The sequence below is a fragment of the Aquarana catesbeiana genome, linkage group LG05, assembly GCF_042186555.1.
Source record: "Aquarana catesbeiana isolate 2022-GZ linkage group LG05, ASM4218655v1, whole genome shotgun sequence".
NCBI classification, from domain to species: domain Eukaryota; kingdom Metazoa; phylum Chordata; class Amphibia; order Anura; family Ranidae; genus Aquarana; species Aquarana catesbeiana.
This window is the reverse complement of record NC_133328.1, coordinates 123111029-123133901: the sequence shown is the minus strand read 5'-3', so window position 1 is coordinate 123133901 and position 22873 is coordinate 123111029. Positions and strand designations below refer to the sequence as shown.

The following is a 22873-nucleotide window of genomic DNA, read 5'->3' as shown; positions in this document are numbered from 1 at the left end:
GAAACCGATAAAGTTTATGTACGTGTTAAGGTAGGTGTCCCAATACTTTTGACAATATAGTGTATATTACATTCACACCAGTCCCTGCCCTCAAGGAGCTTACAAGCTAAGGTCCCTAACTCACATTCATACATACACATACTAGGGGCAATTTAGACAGGAGCCAATTACCTACCAGTATGTTTTTGGAGTGTGGGAGGAAACCAAAGTACCCAGAGAAAACCCACGCAGGCACAGGGAGAACAACATGCAGGTAGTGCCGTGGTTAGGATTCAAACCCATGACCCTTGTGCTGCAAGATGGAAATGCTTGTATGATAGTTTATAGCAGTGTTTCTCAGCCTTTTTTCAGTCAAGGCACCCTTTAAAATCCTGCACAATCTTGAGACACCCCACTCTAAAATGTAAAAGATGAAAGTAATATATACGCACGTAGGACACCCAACGTTAGCGGTGATTTATTCTTCCAATGCAAACACACTTTTGTGCACTAATACTGACCAGTATTCCAGTGTTTCTCTTCTCCCTCAGTTTCTCTCCTTCACTCAACTAATGTGATCCCTGTGCCCAGTGGTGTATTTAGGTTTTGTGCTGCCCTAGGCCTGACTAAACGCATGCACCCCCCTAATTTAAATACGACCCACCCCATCCTGCCGAGGCCACACCCCTTCCTGTTTAAGACCCACCCTATCATCTGTAAACAACACCCCTTCCTCTTTAGGCTCATTTGGCACCTTTCAGGGGGGAACGGGTACCTGTTTCTAACAGGTACCCTTACCCCCTTCCGGGAGACTGTGCTGTCCCCTCTGAAGTTTGCCCCCCCCTCCTCCTTCCTCCACTGGGCCATTCAGAAAGTGCAACGCGCTTCGCACATGTGCAGTAGGGAACCGGTCGGTTTCCCTTACCATGAATGATAGTGGCAAAACCCGAGAGCCAATCCGAAAATCAGCTGAGGTGTTGACATCGCTGGATCCCTGGACAGGTAAGTGTTCTAATATTAAAAGTCAGCAGCTACAGTATTTTTAGCTGCTGAGTTTTAATGCTATCACGGGGGGTCTCACTGTGCCCATCAATTGCAGCCTCACTGTGCCCCATCAAACGCAGTCACTGTGCCCATCAAATGCAGTCACTGTGCCCATCAAATGCAACCACTGTGCCCATCAAATGCAGCCACTGTGCCCATCAAACGCAGCCACTGTGCCCATCAAACGCAGCCACTGTGCCCATCAAACGCAGCCACTGTGCCCTCAAACGCAGCCACTGTGCCCATCAAATGCAGCCACTGTGCCCATCAAATGCAGCCACTGGGCCTATCAATTGCAGCCACTGTGCCCATCAATTGCAGCCACTGTGCCCATCAATTGCAGCCACTGTGCCCATCAAACGCAGCCACTGTGCCCCATCAAACGCAGCCACTGTGCCCCATCAAACGCAGCCACTGTGCCATCAAACATAGCCACTGTGCCATCAAACGTAGCCATTGTGCCATCAAACACAGCCACTGTGCCCTCAAATGCAGCCACTGTGCCATCAAACGCAGCCACTGTGCCCTCAAATGCAGCCACTGTGCCCATCAAATGCTGCCACTGTGCCCATCAAATGCTGCCACTGTGCCCATCAAATGCTGCCACTGTGCCCATCAAACGCAGCCACTGTGCCCATCAAACGCAGCCACTGTGCCCATCAAATGCAGCCACCGTGCCCATCAAACGCAGCCACTGTGCCCATCAAGCGCAGCCATTGTGCCCTCAAACGCAGCCACTGTGCCCATCAAACGCAGCCACTGTGCCCATCAAATGCAGCCACTGTGCCCATCAAATTCTGCTAGTGCCCATCAAATGCTGCCAGTGCCCATCAAATTCTGCCAGTGTCCATCAAATGCTGCCAGTGCCCATAACATTGATATACTTTATTAAATCACTGTACCTGCTGTCCTGGGGGTTTCCCTCGTGCTCCTCTCTCTCCTCCTGACGTCACAGCCCCAGGGCCGAGGAGAAGATGCAGTGCAGGGGAGGGTAGGCGGAGCTTAAGGCTCCACCTGTCACCTATTGCTTATGGGGGCGCGAGTGACACGCGCCGCCCCCCCGCATGAGATAAAGCCCCCCACCCGTCTTGCTGATTCCCGGCGCCTCCCGCACACTTGCAGCCCATGGCGGCCGGCTTTCTGTAGCGGCGCCATCCTCTGCCAAGCACGCCCATACACAGTGGCGCCGCTACAGAAAGCCGGCCGCTGTGGGCTGCAAGTGTGCGGGAGGCGGCAGCGGGAGCCGGGTATCAGCAAGACGGGTGGGGGGGCTTTATCTCATGCGGGGGGGCGGCCCTTTTTGCCGCCCCCCGCAAAGTGCCGCCCTAGGCCCTGCCTGTGCCGGCAGAGAAAGGCAGAGGAGGTGCAAACAAGGATGCTGTGCAGGTCCCTGATGGCCTTCTTATTAACCTATGATATAATTGGTTGTTAGGATGCTGCCAACTGGTTGGTTGTAAGAGTGCATAATGAAAACCTGTGGCTTTATGTAACTAAAAGGCAAAGACTTGTTGATAATTTTAGGGGAATTTAAGGCAATTTCTAGGCATTTTGACAAGGCACCACTGAAGAAACCTGAAGCCTGGGCACCCTGTTTGAAAAAAAGCTGGTCTATAGTATTATAGTTTACAGTATTTAGAACTGTATCACTGTTTATAATTTTATTTAAAAAAAAAAGAGGTCTACTATGAGTTGTCATGTATATGCTAATGAGTGGTAAGAAACTGCCTCTATTCTCCTGTTAGCATGTGATTTTTTTATTGTGAAATTGTTACAGACGCAGCATTTGTTGTAATTATCCCATATTCCCACAAACCATTTACCAGGTATTTTTCACATCCATTTGAAAAAAAAGCCCACATTTTTGTTGTTTTGGCAGCTCTAAAAAAAAAAAAGTATAAAAGACACCTTTGCAGTAGAGCACTCGGTGAGGAATAGATACCCTGTCTGTCAGATTAGAACATGTCCAAGAGTCATCCTCATCATTCACATTACTTGTAATTGATAATAACAAAGGAGCAAAGGACCTGGCTTTACAAGAAAAAAATGGTTAGAGTGGGTAATAACTGTGCTTTTCTTTGCCCCAATTAATTCAGTCCTCGATTCCTGTATCTAAAGCAGACTTTTGCAAGGTTGTACATAAAATATTTATTATTTTCCTTTTAAGTACAACTAGAGCAGTTGCACACATTACAGCTGTGGCTTAAGAGTGTAAGATGGCATGTATTCCACCTCACAGTGCTTGCAGGTTTTGGAGTTCATCAGGAAAGCCCATTGCCAAGAGTTTGAAAAAGACTCTAAATGATACAGTACCATGGAGCGTTTTGGTGCCTAGCTGTCTTACATAACAAAACTTCTTCTTGCAGAGAATGATGGTGACTTGTATGATGATGTAAACCAGCCAGAAGTTTCTCCTCCTGTCACAAAGCCTGTCAGCCATGAAGAGGAACCTGATGACATTTATGAAGTACTACCAGGTAATAACATTTTACTCCTCTTCTCAAGTCTTATCATCTCAGAGAGGAACTAAATTCTTAAAGCTGTGCAGATGTTTTTATTTTTCCCAGGTAATGACTTGCAATACCATGTTCTGTGTCTCTATGTGGAGGTGACAATCTTGGTAGACATGAAGGGCTTTGTTTCCCTAATGTTAGAGTCTCCAGCAACTGGAACAGTAAACAGTAAAGTAGTGACATCACCAAATCTCACTCCAAATCTCCTGAGACTAGTAGTTAGAAACACAGTACCTAAGAATGTATAAATTGCTCCAGCATTCAGCACTCTGCAGCCACTCTGCATTGGGTATTACCTAGCTGGGGCCTTGTTGGCCACAAAATATTGACCCAAATACATTGAAAAATTCTTGGACATCAAGACATTAGAATTTTTCAAAAACACTGGCCAACTAATGAGAATAAGATTACAATAATAAACCACCTACACATTTAGGTGTATCCAGTAAAACAATGTAAAGAGAAGTAATGGTACAGAAAGTGAATTGATCCTTAGAAACCGTTAAGGTTTTGGTGTAGGTATACACACCACCATGCAGGTCAGGCTATTGGTCTTGGTTATACAGATGAATGCGATTACTGCAAGTTCGGCTCCTGGCAATCATTGACTCGGGGCCTGCAGTTGTTTTCTGGACTTGACCCTGACTAATAAACTTGGCATTCCCCTTGACTCTAAAAAACAACAACTGACTGTACACCTAGCTGATGGCTCTCTGCCCATTTCTGGGCTAGTCAAACAAGAGACTGCACCCCTTCTCACTGTGACTGACTCTGGCCATTGGGAGTTGGTACGCTTTGATATCCTATGTTTGCCTATGTTTCCGGTCATTCTAGGAATTCCTTGGCTGCAAGAGCACAATCCACAGATCAATTAGCCCAAGAATGAAGTCCTCTTTACCTCTTCATACTGTCAACATCATTGCCTTACTCCTATGTCCAGAGACTTTGCTAGTTGTTTAACCGTTCGATCGGTACCCAGCACCAGCCAGCATGTACCATCTGCCTACTGAGAATTCCTGGATGTCTTTGACAAGAAGAAGGCTGATGCCCTTCCTCCTCACTGGCCATACAACTGTCTAATTGAATTGCTTCCAGGCTCTAAGATTCCCTTTGGCCGTGTATTTCCTCTCTCGGAAACAGAACTTGAAACTTAACGGCAATACATTAATGAAAACTTGGAAAAAAGGTTCATCCTCAGATCCTCCTCTCCTGCGGGTGCTGGCACATTTTTTGTCGAGGAAAAGGGTAAAACACTAAGAACTATTTCAAAGGTTTCGTTCTGCTCAAATATTTTCTAAATTAGATCTGCGGGGTGCTTACAATCTTGTCTGCATTCGTGAGGGAGATGAGTAGAAGTTGGCATACAGAACATGATCCGGGCATTTTGAATACCTGGTGATGCCGTTTAGGCTCTGTAATGCTCCAACTACGCTCCAGCACTTTGTGAACAACATCTTTCGGGAATACCTGGACAACTTTGTCATTGTATACTTTGACAATATCCTTGTTTTTTCAGCCACAGATTCACAGAATACACATAAAGAAAGTACTGCCCACCTTGAGGAAGCACAGATTTTACGTAAGAAAAACAAAAAATGCGACTTTGAAAAAGTGTCAATTCAGTTCTTGGGACTTATTATTTCTATGGATGGCATTGCCATGGATCCACAAAAGGTGAAAGCTATACTGCAATGGCCGGCTCCATCAGATAAATAGGGTGTTCAAAGGTTTGTGGGCTTTGCAAATTTCTACAGAAGATTTGTGAAGAATTTTTCTGCCATCATCGCACCCATCCACCAGCATGCCCGATTTCAATGGTCCCCTGAGGCTCAGGCAGCCTTTGACGAACGTAAGACTTTATTTATTTCAGCACCAGTTCTCCAGCATCCCGACCCCGCTCTGCCCTATGTCCTAGAAGTTGACACCTCAGAGGTGGCCACAAGAGCAATTCTGTCACAATGCCAGGGACCCAAAGCGTTACTTCATCCAGTAACCTTTTTCTCACAAAAGATGAGCCAGCTGGAAAGGAACTACGATATCGGGGAGTGAACAAGAAAATCCCGGACTGCTGCACTCTGAAACGATCATCTTTATTTCATCATAAAAACCAACACGAGTCATCAATTATGATGGAATAAAGATGATCGTTTCAGAGTGCAGCAGTCCAGGATTTTCTTGTTCACTTAGACTTGCGCACAGTCTGCACCTGGCTTTCATCAAGGGTGGAAGATCTTTCTTTCCATGATCCGCAGGGCTTGAAGTGCAGCATTACCTTTGCTCTACGATATCGGGGACCGAGAGCTATGGGCCATGAAAACAGCATTGGACGAATTAAGATACCTCTTTGAGGGGGCCGCATATCCTATCATGTTTTTTACAGATCACAAGAACCTGGAGTATCTTAGAACTGCCAGACGTTTGAAACCTCAACAAGCCTGGTGGGTACTGTTCTTCTCCAGGTTCAATTTTCTTATTACGTACTGCCCAGGATCCAAGAATGGAAAGGCTGATGCCCTGTCTCGGATATTTCCGGATACTCCAGAAGAAGCCACACCTTGCACAATTCTGTCAACTCAGAATTTTCCTCTGATTCAACTCGATTTGAAGGCATCAATTGAACAAGCCTCCCTCCAGTGCACGAAACCAGTAGTATCATCTCTAAGAAACCAAGAGGGGTTCCTGTGGCACCAGGACAAATTTTTTGTTCCTCAGCAAGCCAGACTACAGGCCTTGGAAATGTTCCATGACCATCAACCTGCCGGGCATTTCAGGGTCCGGAAGACAATTGATCTTATCTAATGATACCTATGGTGGCCTTCCTTAAAACCAGACTGTAAGACGTATGTGAACTCTTGTAAAACATGCCAACGCAACAAGGGCTCCAACACCAAATGTTGGTGTCTGTTAAGACCACTGCCACTCCCAGAGCAACCATGGAAAAATATATCTATGGACTTTATAGTAGACCTGCCACCATCAGAGAGATTCACGACCATCTTGGTAGTAGTGGGCCGTCTGTGCAAAATGGCACACTTTTTCCCATGATGGGCACACCCCCCGCTATGGACACAGCAAACATCTTTATCAAAGAAATAGTCAGGCTGCACAGGCTATCAGATAATATTGTCTCTGATAGAGGGGTACAGTGCTCTTCTGGATTTTGGAAAAATCTCTGCAAGATGTCTCTCCTCCTATCACCCACAGAGTAATGGTCAAACAGAGAGAACAAATCAAACCCTAGAACAATATGTACGGTGCTTCTGTTCCTTCTACCAAGATGACTGGATCTCTTTACTTCCTTTTCCCAATCTGCCTAACACCATTCCTGAATTTTCAGTACCAGCCGTCCAAGACAGAATAAACAATTCTTCAATTTTATTCAAACAAACTACCAAGCTCTGCAGGAAACCATGCAGAAGGCCCAAGAAGTTTTTAAGAAACAATATGATAAGAAGAGAAGAGGTAATCCTACTTTTAAAGTGGGAGACAAGGTATGGCTCTCTTCTGTTAATATTAAACTTTCTTGTCCTTCCCCGAAACTAGGTCCAAAGTTTGTTGGGCCATTTGAAATTAAGAGGGAAGTGAACCCTGTGGCTTTTGAACTTGTCTTACCGAATTCTTACAGAATCCACCCGGTGTTCCACGTCTCCTTACCGAAACCAACCATACCCAGCCCATTCTCTGGGAGAGAAGTGTTGCCTCCTCCTCCAGTCTTGGTAGGAAACAAAACAAAATATGAAGTGGAAGCTATCTTAGATTGCCGGAAGAGAGGTAGGCAAATTCAATTCTTTGTTATATGGAAGGCGTATTCCTCAGAGGAAAATTCCTGGGACCCTGCAGGCAATGTACACGTCCCTAGACTCTTGCAATGATTCCGCAACAGATACCCTCAAAGATGTGCTCGTTTGGGCATACGGAGGCTGCCCCTTGGGGGGGAACTATCAAGGAAATGTCTACAGAAGAACTGGCAATGTTGCCAATATCCAGCATAGGCACCTATGGAGAACTTCCATGCGTGATGGCGCACACATTGTAAATAGGCATACACGCGTGCGCAATAGCGTGCGCATGGCGTGACAAGTACTGGTGCCCACTGGCCTATTTGAACCTGCTGCTGTGAGCATGATGTTGCTGGATTATCGTCAGCTTTCCTGTGTTCCCTTTGCCTTTGTATTCCTGATTCTTGGACTTCCTGTTACCGACCCAGCTTGCCTTGACCCTGCTTCCTGATATCCTGGTTTGACCTCTGGCTTGTACCTCTGACTTTGCTCCTGCTTGCTTCCAAGTATTTGACCCCGGCTTGGCTCACCGACTCCTCTTCTCCTGTCTCCTGTGTATGACCACGGCTTGTTCCAGTTCTGCTGCCTGACTGATCCACCGTGTATGACCTCTGGCCTGGCTCTCGGTTTCCTCTCTACCAAGAACCTCAGCATTCCTGCTCTTCAAGTGCTTCTAGTCTGCTACAGTCATCTCCTGGTGATCAACTCTTCTGACTACAGCTACATCTTTTTTTTGGGCACTACACTCCCTGTATATCCGGGAGTGTGTTGCACTTAGCCGCAAGGGGATCCCTCTCAGCACCTCGGCCTCCAACCGGTACGTGACAGTGAGCTTCAGTAATATGAATGGCTGAGCCCAGGGGCATTCCTAGGTGGAAAAAAGACCAGGGGCTTCAGCCCAAAGTCTGAGCCCGGCACCGGGGGGAGGTGTTGTGCGGCGGGAGGGGGGTAAGCTTACTTGCTGGTTGCTGCATGGCTTACCAGTGCCCATCAATGCTGATCACTGAAAACTAACATACCTGACCCACACTGACCTACCTGACACACACTGACCATTACAAGGACATACCTGATGCACACTGACCATTACACTGACCTAACTGAACCACACTGACCTACCTGACACACACTGACCATTACACTGACCTACCTGACCCACACTGCCCTACCTGACCATTACACTGGCCTACCTGACCCACACTGACTTACCTCTCCGTTACACTGACCTACCAGACCCACACTGACCTACCTGACACACACTGACCTACCTGACCATTACACTGAAATACCTGACGCACACTGACCATTACACTGACCTACCTGACCCACACTGACCTACCTGACACACACTGACCTACCTGACCATTACACTGGCTTACATGACCCACACTGACCTACCTCACCATTACACTGACCTACCTGACCCACACTGACCATTACACTGACCTACCTGACACACACTGAGCTACCTGACCATTACACTGACCTACCTGAAACACACTGACCCACACTGACCTACGTGACCATTACACTGAATATAAATAATAAATATTCATGACATTTATTTATATAAAAATGTATGACATTTATAATGCCCATCCCCTTTTATAAGGCACATGGTGTATAGGCAAAATACAACTGGGTGCAATGCAATGCCACTGTGCCATCAATTGCAGCCACTGTGCCCCGTCAAATGAAGCCACTGTGCCCGTCAATTGCAGCCACTGTGCCCGTCAATTGCAGCTACTGTGTCATCAATTGCAGCCACTGTGCCCCGTCAAATGAAGCCACTGTGCCCGTCAAATGAAGCCACTGTGCCCCGTCAAATGGAGCCATGAGAGAGAGAGAGAAGGAGAGAGAGATATAGAGAGAGAGAGAGAGAAGGGGAGAGAGAGAGAGAGAGAGAGAGAGAGGAGAGAGAGAGAGAAGGAGAGAGAGAGAGGGAGAGAGAGAGAGAGAGAGAGAGAGAAGGAGAGAGAGAGAGATGGAGAAAGAAGGAGAGAGAGAAATGGAGAGAGAGATGGAGAGAGAGAGAGATGGAGAGAGAGATGGAGAGAGAGAGAGAGAGAGATGAAGAGAGAGAGAGAGAAGGAGAGAGAGAAGGAGAGAGAGAGAGAGAGAGAGATGGAGAAAGAAGGAGAGAGAGAGATGGAGAGAGAGAAGGAGAGAGAAAGAGAGGAGAGAGAGAGAGAGAGAGAGAGAGAGACCTTTTTTTTCTTTAATCTCCTCTTCTGTCCCACTCTCAGTCATTATTCTATTCTCCTGCTGCTGGGCTGGCTGCTTAACACAGTGTGACTCTGGAGGGAGAAGGGGGCGTCGCCACGCCAGCTTTCTCCTGATCTGCTGCTTTCCTCAGGGCGGGCGGGTGGCATATCACTCCGCGGCTCCGCCAGTAACAGTCAGTCAGTGCAGTGAGCGGCGCTGCAACGGCCAGATAACACAGAGGTAAAATGCGGCTGCCACCACCGCTGCTGTGTGTTTCTTTTCTCTACAGAGTCTACACACTGCTGGAGGACCTGCTTAGACACTCGGGGCTATTAGCCCCACATTCGGGGGTCCAGCCCCAATAGCCACAGCTTAACGACGCCTATGGCTGAGCCGGCAATGACGTTACTTCCGTGTGAGGGAGTCAGTACGGCTACAGGTATGGCTCTAAAGGAACAGCATGGGTATGCCATTCCTTCAGAGTGCATGCGCCGGTGACGTCACTGGCTGCATCTTACTCAAATATCTTCTAAACAGTGCATGTTTAGGAGATATTTACTGTACCTATAGGTAAGCTTTATTATAGGCTTACCTATAGGTAAAAATCATACATGGGAGTTTAATCTCACTTTAATGCTCTCCACTATTTCACTCTATTGACTGCCTCTAGATACATGTATATATACAAAATATATACAGTACATTTGTATTTTTTATATGTTTATTGGTGCTATAAAAATGACAGCCTGGTAAGCTACTGCTTCTAATGATCAGAAGAAAATAAAAACACCATAATCTTCCTCTGCAATATACTTGAGAAAAGTATTTATGTGTCGGAACATCACAATACTGGTTCTAGATAATGGCACAAATAAGCCATTATAATGAAAAGGATTTGTCCTTATGGGAATTTTGTGTCTCTTACCTACTCTAATTTAATGACTTCCATGAACCAGTGGATTTTTCATCTTTTGCTAGCACTAAAGCCTTCCTGGAAAAAATGTACATTAACTAGCAACCCTTGTCCTATAATGTTCACTGCATTCTCCAGAAGTAAGATTAGCCACCTTAGTCTACTGCTCATTGACATATGCTGTGCTCCATTGTGCCTACATTACAGAACCTTGATCAGAATCCAAACACTGCCAGAAGAAGGAGGTTAATTAAGGGTATAGTATGTTGATCCCCAAATGCATTTAGAATACTAGAGCTAAAGTTCACTGCAGGAACAGTAAATTGTCATTTGCTGATCTTAGGAATGATTGATCAATTTGTGAATTAGTAATTTTGCTCACATTTCTCCACAATTTCGTCATGTCCTGCTTTTTCCTATTTATTATTACATAAGGTCTTTAAATATTGCTGGAATTAAGCCAGAATGAATTTGTGAAGTCATAGCTAGTATATTCCATTATCTCTGGTGGAAGGTTTCTACTAATTTGAGTTCTATGGCTTTTGTACTTTTATCACTGGAGACATCAAATAGCATTTTTTGAAGGAAATCTGTGTTTATTTCGTACATTTTTTCTTCTACTAAGTAATTTAAATGTATTGGGACTTAGATAATGAGGGACAGCAAGGCTGAACATATTTTTTTGTTGTACTGTGCGACACATGAGAACAACTGGGGCAACAGTTCCAAGGTGAATGCCTGTGAGTATGTTGCTGTTATGAAGTTTGCATTACAGTGGTGGCTGGTGCTCAAAATTTTTTGGGGGGTGCAAACAAACTGAAAAATTCTGAAAAAAAAACATCAATTGCAGCCACTGTGCCATCAAACACAGCCACTGTGCCATCAAACGCAGCCACTGTGTTATCAACTGCAGGCCACTGTGCCATCAAACGCAGCCACTGTGCCTATCAAATGCTGCCAGTGTGCCATCAATTGCAGCCACTGTGCCATCAAATACAGCCACTGTGCCCATCAAATGCTGCCAGTGTGCCCATCAAATGCTGCCAGTGTGCCCTATTAAATGCTGCCAGTGTGCACATCAAATGCTGTCAGTGTGCCCATTAAATGCTGCCAGTGTGTCATCAAATGCTGCCAGTGTGCCTATTAAATGCTGCCAGTTTGCCCATCAAATGCTGGCAGTGTGCCCATTAAATGCTGCCAGTGTGCCATCGAATGCCGCCAGTGTGACCCCCCCGCCCGGTTGCCGTCTGCCCGGCACTTACCCTGTCTTGGTGGGGCATCAGGTGACGGTGACGAGCGGGGTCCTTCAAGCCAGCGTCTCCTGCCATACTCATCTCCCTACTCCCGTCCTCTCCTCCTGATAGGCGTCCAATAGCGGCACCTGTCGTTACAGCCAATCAGGTGACAGGTAACAGACCCGAGCACCTGATTGGTGGAGAGGCGGTTCAGTGTTAGGAAATCGAAGATTCATTCGCTTAACACAGCTGAGTGAACTGTGATCGCCAAGCATGGCGATCGCAGGTCAGTGTTTTTGACGCCTATTAGAGCCTATGGCACCGCTGCTGTAATTCAGGCGCCCGGCGCCCGAAAAGGGGCCAGACACCTGAATGGGGGGTGGTAGCGGCAGCCATGGATAGATTCATGCAATGCACAAATCTATCCATAGTGCACAGAGGGGGGTGGCAGGAGTGAGGGGGCGGAGCCCGTGCGCCCTTAATGCACGGGTCGCCACTGTTGCATTAGATAATTGGAAGGGCAGGAGCTTACAGAGCAGGCAGTTGACTGGTGAGATCAGAGGCGTAACTAGAATCTTCAGGGCCCCAGTGCAAGAAACCATGAAGGACCCCCACCAGGGCCGTTGCTAGTTCTACAAAAGATATCGGGCTAGAGCCCAAAGCAGCAAAGTAAAGAAAGTCATACACTTGGGCGTATATAATAGACATGTGTGTGTATGTATGTTGGCAACAAAAGTGAGTACACCCCTAAGTGAAAACGTCCAAATTGGGCCCAAAGTGTGAATATTTTGTGTGGCCACCATTATTTTCCAGCACCTCCTTAACCCTCTTGGGCATGGCGTTCATCAGAGCTTCACAGGTTGCCACTGGAGTCCTCTTCCACTCCTCCATGACGACATCACGAAGCTGGTGGATATTAGAGACCTTGCGCTCCTCCACCTACCCTTTGATGATGCCCCACAGATGCTCAATAGGGTTTAGGTCTGGAGACATGCTTAGCCAGTCCATCACCTTTACTCTCAGCTTCTTTAGCAAGGCAGCGGTCGTCTTGGAGGTGTGTTTCGGGTCGTGATCATGTTGGAATACTGCTCTGCGGCCCAGTTTTCGAAGGGAGGGGATCATGCTCTGCTTCAGTATGTCACAGTACATGTTGGCATTCATGGTTCCCTCAATGAAATGTAGCTCCCAGTGGTGGCAGCACTCATGCAGCCCCAGACCCAGACTGAGACCATGAAACTCCCACCACCATGCTTCACTGTAGGCAAGACACACTTGTCTTTGTACTCCTCACCTGGTTGCCGCCACACACGCTTGACACCATGAACCAAATAAGTTTATCTTGGTCTCATCAGACCACAGGACATGGTAACAGTAATCCATGTCCTTAGTCTGCTTGTCTGCAGCAAACTGTTTGTGGGCTTTCTTGTGCATCATCTTTAGAAGAGGCTACCTTCTGGGACAACAGCCATGTAGACCAATTTGATGCAGTGTGCGGCGTATGGTCTGAGCATTGACAGGCTGACCCCCCACCACTTCAACCTCTGCAGCAATGCTGGCAGCACTCATACGTCTATTTCCCAAAGACAACCTCTGGGTCCCCAGAGAGTCCCCCTTACATCAGGGTCCCCAGAGAGACCCTCCTTACATCAGGGTCCACAGAGAGCCCCTCCTTACATCAGGGTCCCCAGAGAGCCCTCCCTTACATCAGTGTCCCCAGAGAGCCCCCTTACATCAGTGTCCCCAGAAAACCTCCCCTTTACATCATGGTCCCCAGAGAGCCCCCCTTACATCATGGCCACCAGAGAGCCCCTCCTTACATCAGTGTCCCCAGAGAGCCCCCCTTACATCAGGGTCCTCAGAGAGCCCCTCCTTATATCAGGGTCCCCAAAGAGCCCCTTCTTACATCAGGGTACCCAGAGAGCCCCCCTTACATCAGGGTCCCCAGAGAGTCCCCTTATATCTGGGTCCCCAGAGAGCACCCTTACATCAGGGTCCCCAGAAAGCCCCTCCTTACATCAGCATCCCCAGAGAGACCCCCCTTACATCAGGGTCCCCAGAGAGACCCTCCTTACATCAGGGTCCCCAGAGAGACCCTCCTTACATCAGGGTTCCCAGTGAGCCCCTACTTACATCAGGGTCCCCAGAGAGCCTCCCCTTACATCAGGGTCCCCAGAGGACTCCTCCTTACATCAGGGTCCCCAGAGAGACCCTCCTTACATCAGGGTCCACAGAGAGCCCCTCCTTACATCAGGGTCCCCAGAGGGCCCTCCCTTACATCAGTGTCCCCAGAAAGCCCCCTTACATCAGTGTCCCCAGAAAACCTCCCCTTTACATCATGGTCCCCAGAGAGCCCCCCTTACATCATGGCCACCAGAGAGCCCCTCCTTACATCAGTGTCCCCAGAGAGCCCCCCTTACATCAGGGTCCTCAGAGAGCCCCTCCTTATATCAGGGTCCCCAAAGAGCCCCTTCTTACATCAGGGTACCCAGAGAGCCCCCCTTACATCAGGGTCCCCAGAGAGCCCCCTTATATCTGGGTCCCCAGAGAGCCACCCTTACATCAGGGTCCCCAGAAAGCCCCTCCTTACATCAGCATCCCCAGAGAGACCCCCCTTACATCAGGGTCCCCAGAGAGACCCTCCTTACATCAGGGTCCCCAGAGAGACCCTCCTTACATCAGGGTCCCCAGAGAGACCCTCCTTACATCAGGGTTCCCAGTGAGCCCCTTCTTACATCAGGGTCCCCAGAGAGCCTCCCCTTACATCAGGGTCCCCAGAGGACTCCTCCTTACATCAGGGTTCCCAGAGAACCCCCCCTTACATCAGGGTCCCCAGAGAGCCCCCTTACTTCTGGGTCCCCAGACAGCCCCTTCCCTACATCAGGGTCCCCAGGGAGCCCCTCCTTACATCAGCGTCCCCAGAGAGCCCCTCCTTATATCAGGGTCCCCAGAGAGCCCCCCTTACATCAGTGTCCCCAGAGAGCCCCTCCTTACATCAGGGTCCCCAGAGAGCCCCTTCCTTACATCAGGGTACCCAGAGAGCCCCACTAACATCAGTGTCCCCAGAGAGCCCCTCCTTACATCAGGGTCCCCAGAGAGCCCCTTCCTTACATCAGGGTACCCAGAGAGCCCCACTAACATCAGTGTCCCCAGAGAGCCCCTGGTTACCTCAGGGTCCCCAGAGAGCCTCCCCTTACATCAGGGTCCCCAGAGAGCCCCACCTTACATTAGTGTCCCCAGAAAGCCCCTCCTTACATCAGGGTCCCCAGAGAGCCCCTTCCTTACATCTGTGTCCCCAGAGAGCCCCTTCCTTACATCAGGGTACCCAGAGAGCCCCTGCTTACATCAAGGTCCCCAGAGAGCCTTCCCATACATCAGGGTCCCCAGAAAGCCTCTTCTTACATCATGGTCCCCAGAGAGCCCCTCCTTACATCAGGGTCCCCAGAGAGCCCCCTTACATTAGTGTCCCCAGAGAGCCCCTCCTTACATCAGGGTCCCCAGAGAGCCCCTTCCTTACACCTGTGTTCCCAGAGAGCCCCTTCCTTACATCTGTGTCCCCAGAGAGCCAGAGAGCAGCTCCTTACATCAGGGCCCCCAGTGAGCCCCTCCTTACATCAGGGTCCGCAGAGAGCCCCCCATACATTAGTGTCCCCAGAGAGCCTCTCCTTACATCAGGGTCCCCAGAGAGCCCCTTCCTTACATCTGGGTCCCCAGGGAGCTCCCCTTACATCAGTGTCCCCAGAGAGCCCCGGCTTACATCAGGGTCCCCAGAGAGCCTCCCCGTACATCTGGGTCCCCAGAGAGGCCCTTCTTACATCAGGGTCCCCAGAGAGACCCTCCTTACATCAGGTTCCCCAGAGAGCCCCTTCTTACATCAGGGTCCCCTGAGAGACCCTCCTTACATCAGGGTCCCCAGAGAGCCCCTTCTTACATCAAGGTCCCCAGAGAGCCTCCCCTTACATCAGGGTACCCAGAGGGCCCCTCCTTACATCAGGTTCCCCAGAGAGCCCCTTCTTACATAAGGGTCCCCTGAGAGACCCTCCTTACATCAGGGTCCCCAGAGAGCCCCTTCTTACATCAAGGTCCCCAGAGAGCCTCCCCTTACATCAGGGTCCCCAGAGGGCCCCTCCTTACATCAGGGTCCCCAGAGAACCCCCCTTTACATCAGGGTCCCCAGATAGCCACCCTTTACTTCAGGGTCCCCAGACAGCACCCTCCCTACATCAGGGTCCCCAGAGAGCCCCCCTTACATCAGGATCCCCAGTGATACCCCCCTTACATCAGGATCCCGGAGGGCCCCCCTTACTTCAGGGTCCCCTCCTTACATCAGGGTCCCAAGAGAGCCCCTCCTTACATCAGGGTCCCCAGAGAGCCCCTCCTTACATCAGGGTCCCCAGAGAGCCCCCCCTTACATTAGGGTCCCCTCCTTACATCAGGGTCCCAAGAGAGCCCCTCCTTACATCAGGGTCCCCAGAGAGCCCCTCCTTACATCAGGGTCCCCAGAGAGCCCCCCCTTACATTAGTGTCCCTAGAGAGCCCCTCCTTACATCAGGGTCCCCAGAGAGCCCCTTCCTTACATCTGGGTACCCAGAGAGCCCCCCTTACATCAGGGTCCCCAGAGAGCCCCTCCTTACATCAGGGTCCCCAGAGAGCCCCCCCTTACATTAGTGTCCCTAGAGAGCCCCTCCTTACATCAGGGTCCCCAGAGAGCCCCTTCCTTACATCTGGGTACCCAGAGAGCCCCCCTTACATCAGTGTCCCCAGAGAGCCCCGGCTTACATCAGGGTCCCCAGAGAGCCTCCCCGTACATATACTACAAGCCCAAGGGAAATCCCGTGGCTCGCGGGCACCATACAGCTGCCAATTGCGGCCTCCCACCTCCCCCCACTGCATACTAAAATGGACAGCCAGAGGTGCAGGGGGAGATGCCAGGTCTTGGGGCCCCCCACAGCGGCAGAAGGACAGGGCCCAGTCGCGAGTGCAACTGCTGCGACCCTGAAAGTTCCGCCACTGGGTGAGATATAATGGTCGGAGGGATGTCTCAGAATGGGAGCTTGGTTAGAACAGTTTTCTATGTGAGCACCCAAACACATTTTCCAAGTGAGGGAAAATCCAGAAGTGGCAGACTAGATGCTGCTCCCTCTAACAGTTAGGCTAGCAGCCCATCTAGTAGTGATGAGCGCTGTAATGAAGGGTGGTTTAGACAAGTAATGTTATGCCTTTTTTTATTATGAGAATTATAGAATAATCTGTGGTCAGGATAGTCTCAACTAAATGGTTTGTCACTCTGATGCCAGGGTTTGGAATGTGGAGGACTAGATAGTTTTTACGGAGAGGAACGAGGTATGATTCAGCTATCCATCTCCATTTTGAGACCAATGACAGAATACATGGAAGGTAGAGAATCAATTAAAAGACCTATAGTGCAAGATGATAGGAGAGCTTCCAAAGTTGGATTCACTGGAATATTGGAATAAATGTAAGCTTGGAAAGCAAAATGCAAAGCTTAAGTCTTGGCATAACAGGTTTGGTGGAGTATTTAAGCTAGGTTGGCAGGCAGGGTGATTAGGATATAATGGAGCAGATTCTATAGATCAGAAAGGGACTGGATACAATAGGATGGTGAAATAGGTGCATTTGATGGGAGGATTGTGGCAAATAAGGAGATATAATATGAAGTGATATGTATGTAGCAATTAAGCATTGCAGAAAGATTCTAGGATTCTAAGAAAATGATGTTATAAACCTATATAAATGATCTAATCACAGTTTAAATAAAGTGTCTGTTCGCAAGAGCTAGATGTCTGGCTAGAAATAATGGCAGAGATTAACGTTTTATGTATTTGAAGAACACTAAAGTTTAATTGCCATTGCAAATTCATGGCTTTATTCTTCACATGGTTAAGTTCTCTTTTTGAAGGGACACACCAAACAGGAAAAGCAGCATCTTAATTGTACAATAAGGGAACACAGGAAAGGAATTTATGGACCATGGGGTTATTTGCCTCTACCTTCAGGTGCCTGGACACTGGCAAAAGCTTTGATGGTAATGCCCCAAGTGCACCCACATATAGCCCCACTCACTCCATGGGACTTAAGATGGTGTCCTCAGGTTATAACCGCTTCTTTTATAAAGAAGTTTTTTAAATCATTACTTTTTTAAACATTTTTCTTTACTACTTTGACTGACACGTCTATCAAGATCCAATTACATATTGCCTCTGGGTTCACAAGCAGTTTCTCGATTAGTTACTCTCAATGTATACCTTGGGAACTGTACCCAGGCAACCCAGCAGAGGGGCTTAGCCTGTAATGTGTGCTTCAAGCACTGTATCCTGTGTTCGGCACTCACTTTGGAATGTGGTTCAATGGGTGTAGTTAGCCACAATATGCTATTCAGGTCCAGGGCTGTGGTCCATTCCTCTGGCACTTAGATACTGATGCCACTTTAAGGCTATTCCCACCATGACGGCTAAAGTTTGGTCCCCTCCAAGTACCTGCAGCATGGAGAAGATAATAGAGTTTCCCCTTATTTGCGCCTGGATTATTTGTTTACAGGTGGGGTGTTATTCAATTTATTGTGTTATCCCCCTCTGTAAATGTCCCTACTACGCTGGTTGTAGGTAATGTTATTATAACCTTTAACTTTTTTCCCCCCACACAGAGTGGCTGGTTAAATGGTGACGTAGTTGCACTGTGCCATCCGGCTGATGCACTTCCATCCGCCATTTCTGCCTTTCATTTCCAAGAATGCAAGAATTGATTCTGGTGGTCTTCCGACTGCCTGCTGTTCTAGAGACACAGTCTCAGGGCATTGCCTGGGCTATCAAGTCTTCTTTCATGTACATGCTAATACCCTCTCATTCCACAACCCGTTTGTGAGTACCCCACAGGGTATCTCCTCACTTAGGAATAACAGAGATAAGGCACAGATGAGCATTGAAAAAGGGCATAATAGCACTCATGCTACTGAAGGCACTGAGGAAAAGCCGCAAAAAGCTCAGGGTGATAGATGTTCCCTTGCACTGGAGCAAGGTCCTATATTGACACTGCTCCCTTCCACTAATTCTAGCTCCCTATTAGATGAGCAGCAGACTGCCTATCTGACAAAGGCAGATTTTACTGCTTCTATGTCTGATTTCTTTGGGAAACTCTCTGCCCTTTTACCCCACAAAAAACAGCATATAGCGGAACTAAACCCTCCTATCCCTTACAGTCAAGGAAACTGCCACCTAAGCCTATGTTTGATCTACAGTTGCCACGGTGCTGTACATGTGATCAGTTATGACACCAGCCATTTGCTGGCACGACAGTCTGGCTGAGGCCCGAAGCAGCTGTGACAGTTATTATTCACAGCATGACTTGAACGTAACTGTTTTGGGAGACAATTAAATTGATTAGTTTAGTACCATTTTAAGGCTGCTTATACTACAACTACTATCTCTTCTCGGCAAAAGGGGGCCTTTTGATCCACCCAGGTATCCTTCTCTAAGGCAAAGACAGGTCCATCCTTTGTCACAAACCTTGGACCCTAAAGTCCACCAAGCCTACCCAGAAGCCCTTCTCCAAATGAAGGGGCTCCCTCACTCTCCAGAATGGGGAGACATGTGTTGGCATTTGTGCCTGTATGGATCAGAAACATCCCAGATCTCTGAGTCCAATCTGTCATTTTCAGGGATTACAAGATAGAATTTTTATATCTGCTCCCTTCACGAGTCCTACTCTCCAATTTACCAGCGTTACTTTAAAAACAAGCAGATTTATGGGCTGCTCCACTGCCTGTCAGATGAAGTAACTTACTGATTTCACCACCTGAGAACTATAATATAACTCTGACCTGATGGGGAGGGAGAAAGCAGGAAACATGTGTTTAAGTACACATATAACCACTAAACACGGCTCCCAATGAATACCAATGGGAAGGTGGTTTTAATTGCAGCTCCTAATCACAGATGTGCAGGGGACCGTTTATTGCTGCCAATGCACAATTATTGGCGGAGAGTATTTATTGCTGCCACTTCACACAAGTAGTATGCCTCTGCACAATAATGATGAGGGGGTTATTTATTTTTGCCACTGTGCAATAATTGGAAGGGGGTATTTATTGCTGCCACTGCACACCGATATGAGGGGCAGGGTACTTATTGCTGTCATGGCACACAAGTGAGGGGGTTATTTTTTTCAGCCACTGAACACCAATGAGCATGGGGAGATTTATTGCTGTCACTGCACATCAATAGTAAGAGGGATATTTATTGCTGGCACTGCACCCTGATGTGGAAGGTGGTGTTTATTGGTACCACCACACACCATTAGGGAGGAGGGGTATTTACTGTTGCCACTGCCCACTAGAGGGTGTCCTGACTCCTGTGACTGCACACCAATTGGGAGGAGGTTTATATATATCTGATACCATATGCTCTTACAAATACTACAGTCGCCCTCTGGCTCTATACTACACTCTTTAACTCACATCTTAAATCTCTTCCTCTCTACTGGCATCGTTTCCAAGCCTCTAAGATAAGCACTGGTCACCCCCATACCAAAAAGCCCTTGCTGGACCCCACCAATTTTAGCAACCCATCTCCTTGCTCCCTTTTATTTCCAAACTCCTTGAAAGCCTAGTCTACATCTGCCTGAGCTGCCACCTCACTGAGAATACATATCTTGACCCCCTTCAGTCTGGATTTCACCCCCAACACTCCACAGAAGCTGCTCTCCTAAAACTCACTAATGACTTACTAACAGCTAAAACCATTAGTCACTATTCTATACTCTTGCTCTCGTACCTCTTAGTTGCCTTTGATACAGGTGACCACCCCCTCTATTTCCTTGGTTTCTGTGACTGCAGTCTTCATTGGTTCTCATCCTTTGTATCTCACGCACCTTCAATGTCACTTACAACGTTACCTCCTCCTCTCCTATTGCTTTTTCCGTTAGGGTGCTCCAAGGTTCTTTCCTTGGACCTCTCTTATTCTCAATCTACACCACCACCGGGTCAGTTGATGTCTTCCAATACCATTTCTATGCTGATGACACCTAAATATATCTTTCTACCCCCCAGCTCACATCATTAGTCTCCTCACGATTCACTGATTTACTAACATTCATATCAATTTGGATGTCACACCACTTCCTCAAACTCAATCTATCCAAAACTGAGCTCATAATATTTCCTGCTCTGCGTGCCCTTTCCCCTGACTTCTCTGTCAGTATTGATGGCACAACTATCAGTCCCTCCCTGCATGCCAGGGTGCTAGGGATAACCCTGGGCTCTGAACTTTCCTTTTAGCCCTGCATCCAATCACTGCCCAAATCATGCTGCCTCAACCTCCACAACATCTCTGAACTATGCCCCTTTTTACTCACAAAACCACAAAGCTTCTAATCCACCCCCTGGGCATCTCTTGCCTCAACTACTGCAACTCCATCTTTATTGGCTTTCCTTTGCATAGGCTATCCCCCATCATGAATCCTGAAGTCTATCATGAATTTTGAAGTTGACCATAAATCCTGCTGCCAGATTCATCCACCTTACCAACCACTCAGTGTCTGCTACCCCTCTCTGCCGACCCATCCATTTGCTTCCTCTAACCCAACAAATAAGATCCAAAACACGAACAACAACTTACAAAGCAACCCATAACTCTTCCCCCCAGCTACATCACTAACCTGGTATCAAAATACCAACCAAACTGCTCTTTTCGGTCCTCACAAGATCTCCTGCTCTCTAGGGATGAGCCGAACACCCCCCGGTTCGGTTCGCACCAGAACCTGCGAACGGACCGAAAGTTCGCACGAACGTTAGAACCCCATTGACGTCTATGGGACTCGAACGTTCGAAATCAAAAGTGCTCATTTTAAAGGCTAATTTGCATGGTATTGTCCTAAAAAGGGTTTGGGGACCCGGGTCCTACCCCAGGGGACATGTATCAATGCAAAAAAAACTTTTAAAAACGGCCGTTTTTTCGGGAGCAGTGATTTTAATGATGCTTAAAGTAAAAAAAAAAAAGTGAAATATTCCTTTAAATATCGTACCTGAGGGGTGTCTATAGTATGCCTGTAAAGTGACGCGTGTTTCCCGTGTTTAGAACAGTCCCTGCACCAAATGTCATTTTTAAAGGAAAAAATCTCATTTAAAACTGCTTGCGGGTTTAATGTAATGTCGGGTCCTGGCAATATGGATGAAAATCAGTGAGACAAACGGCATGGGTACCCCCCAGTCCATTACCAGGCCCTTTGGGTCTTGTATGGATATTAAGGGGAACCCCGCACCCAAATTAAAATAAGGAAAGGTGTGGGGCCACCAGGCCCTATATACTCTGAACAGCAGTATACAGGCTGTAGGTTTGTTGTTAAGTAGAATCTCTTTGTAATTTTGAACGGGTACATTTTTAACGTGTTTAGCTCCAGCCAAAAAATCTTTTTTAAGCTTTTTGGAAAACATAGGGAAGGGTTATCACCCCTGTGACATTTGTTTTGCTGTCTTTCCTCCTCTTCAGAAGATTTCACCTCACTTTTTGTCCCAATGGATTGGAAAGCATCAGTGGAAAGGAGAAATGTTTTTCCCATATTAACTCTTACAGGAGAAAATTTCCCTTCCTAGGGGTAGATTTCACTTCCTGTTGTCTCCTTCCATTTGCAAGTAGGAGTCGTTTGTAAGTTAGTTGTTTGAAAGTAGGGTCCTGCCCTATATACTCAGCAGAAATTTGGGCCTTAGGTGTTGCTGTGGCCACAACACTGTAAGCCCTCACATGGCTCTGCTGTGAAATATTAGATCAAGAATTGTAATTACATGCCCCTGTTGAACAGGAGCTGAAAAATTAGGCCTTAGGCACTGGTGCTGGTGCCACAACACTGCAACCCCTCACAGACACTCTAGTTGGAATGCAGGAACGAGCCCTGCTGCAAAGTATTGCATCAAAAATTGTAATTACACGCCTCTGTTAAACAAGGGCTGAAAAATTGGGCCTTAGGCACTGGTGCTGGTGCCACAACACTGCAACCCCTCACAGACACTCTAGTTGGAATGCAGGAACGAGCCCTGCTGCAAAGTATTACATCAAAAATCGTAATTACACGCCCCTGTTAAACAGGGGCTGAAAAATTGTGCGTTAGGCACTGGTGGTGGCACCCAGAACCAAAAATGTTCTTACAAGCTATCAGCGTGATGATTGAGGAGGAAGAGGATAATTACTCAGGGATAGTCAC

At 47.8% G+C, this 22873-nt stretch overlaps 1 protein-coding gene across 1 annotated transcript in view; it reads left to right on the top strand.

Moving 5' to 3' along the window:
• The window catches only part of SKAP2 (src kinase associated phosphoprotein 2), a 433070-nt gene that overhangs the window by 293587 nt on the left and 116610 nt on the right, over nt 1-22873 (top strand). The window contains exon 9 of the mRNA XM_073630146.1: nt 3387-3497. Coding sequence (XP_073486247.1) covers nt 3387-3497 — 111 coding nt within the window. The remainder of the gene's footprint in view (nt 1-3386; nt 3498-22873) is intronic.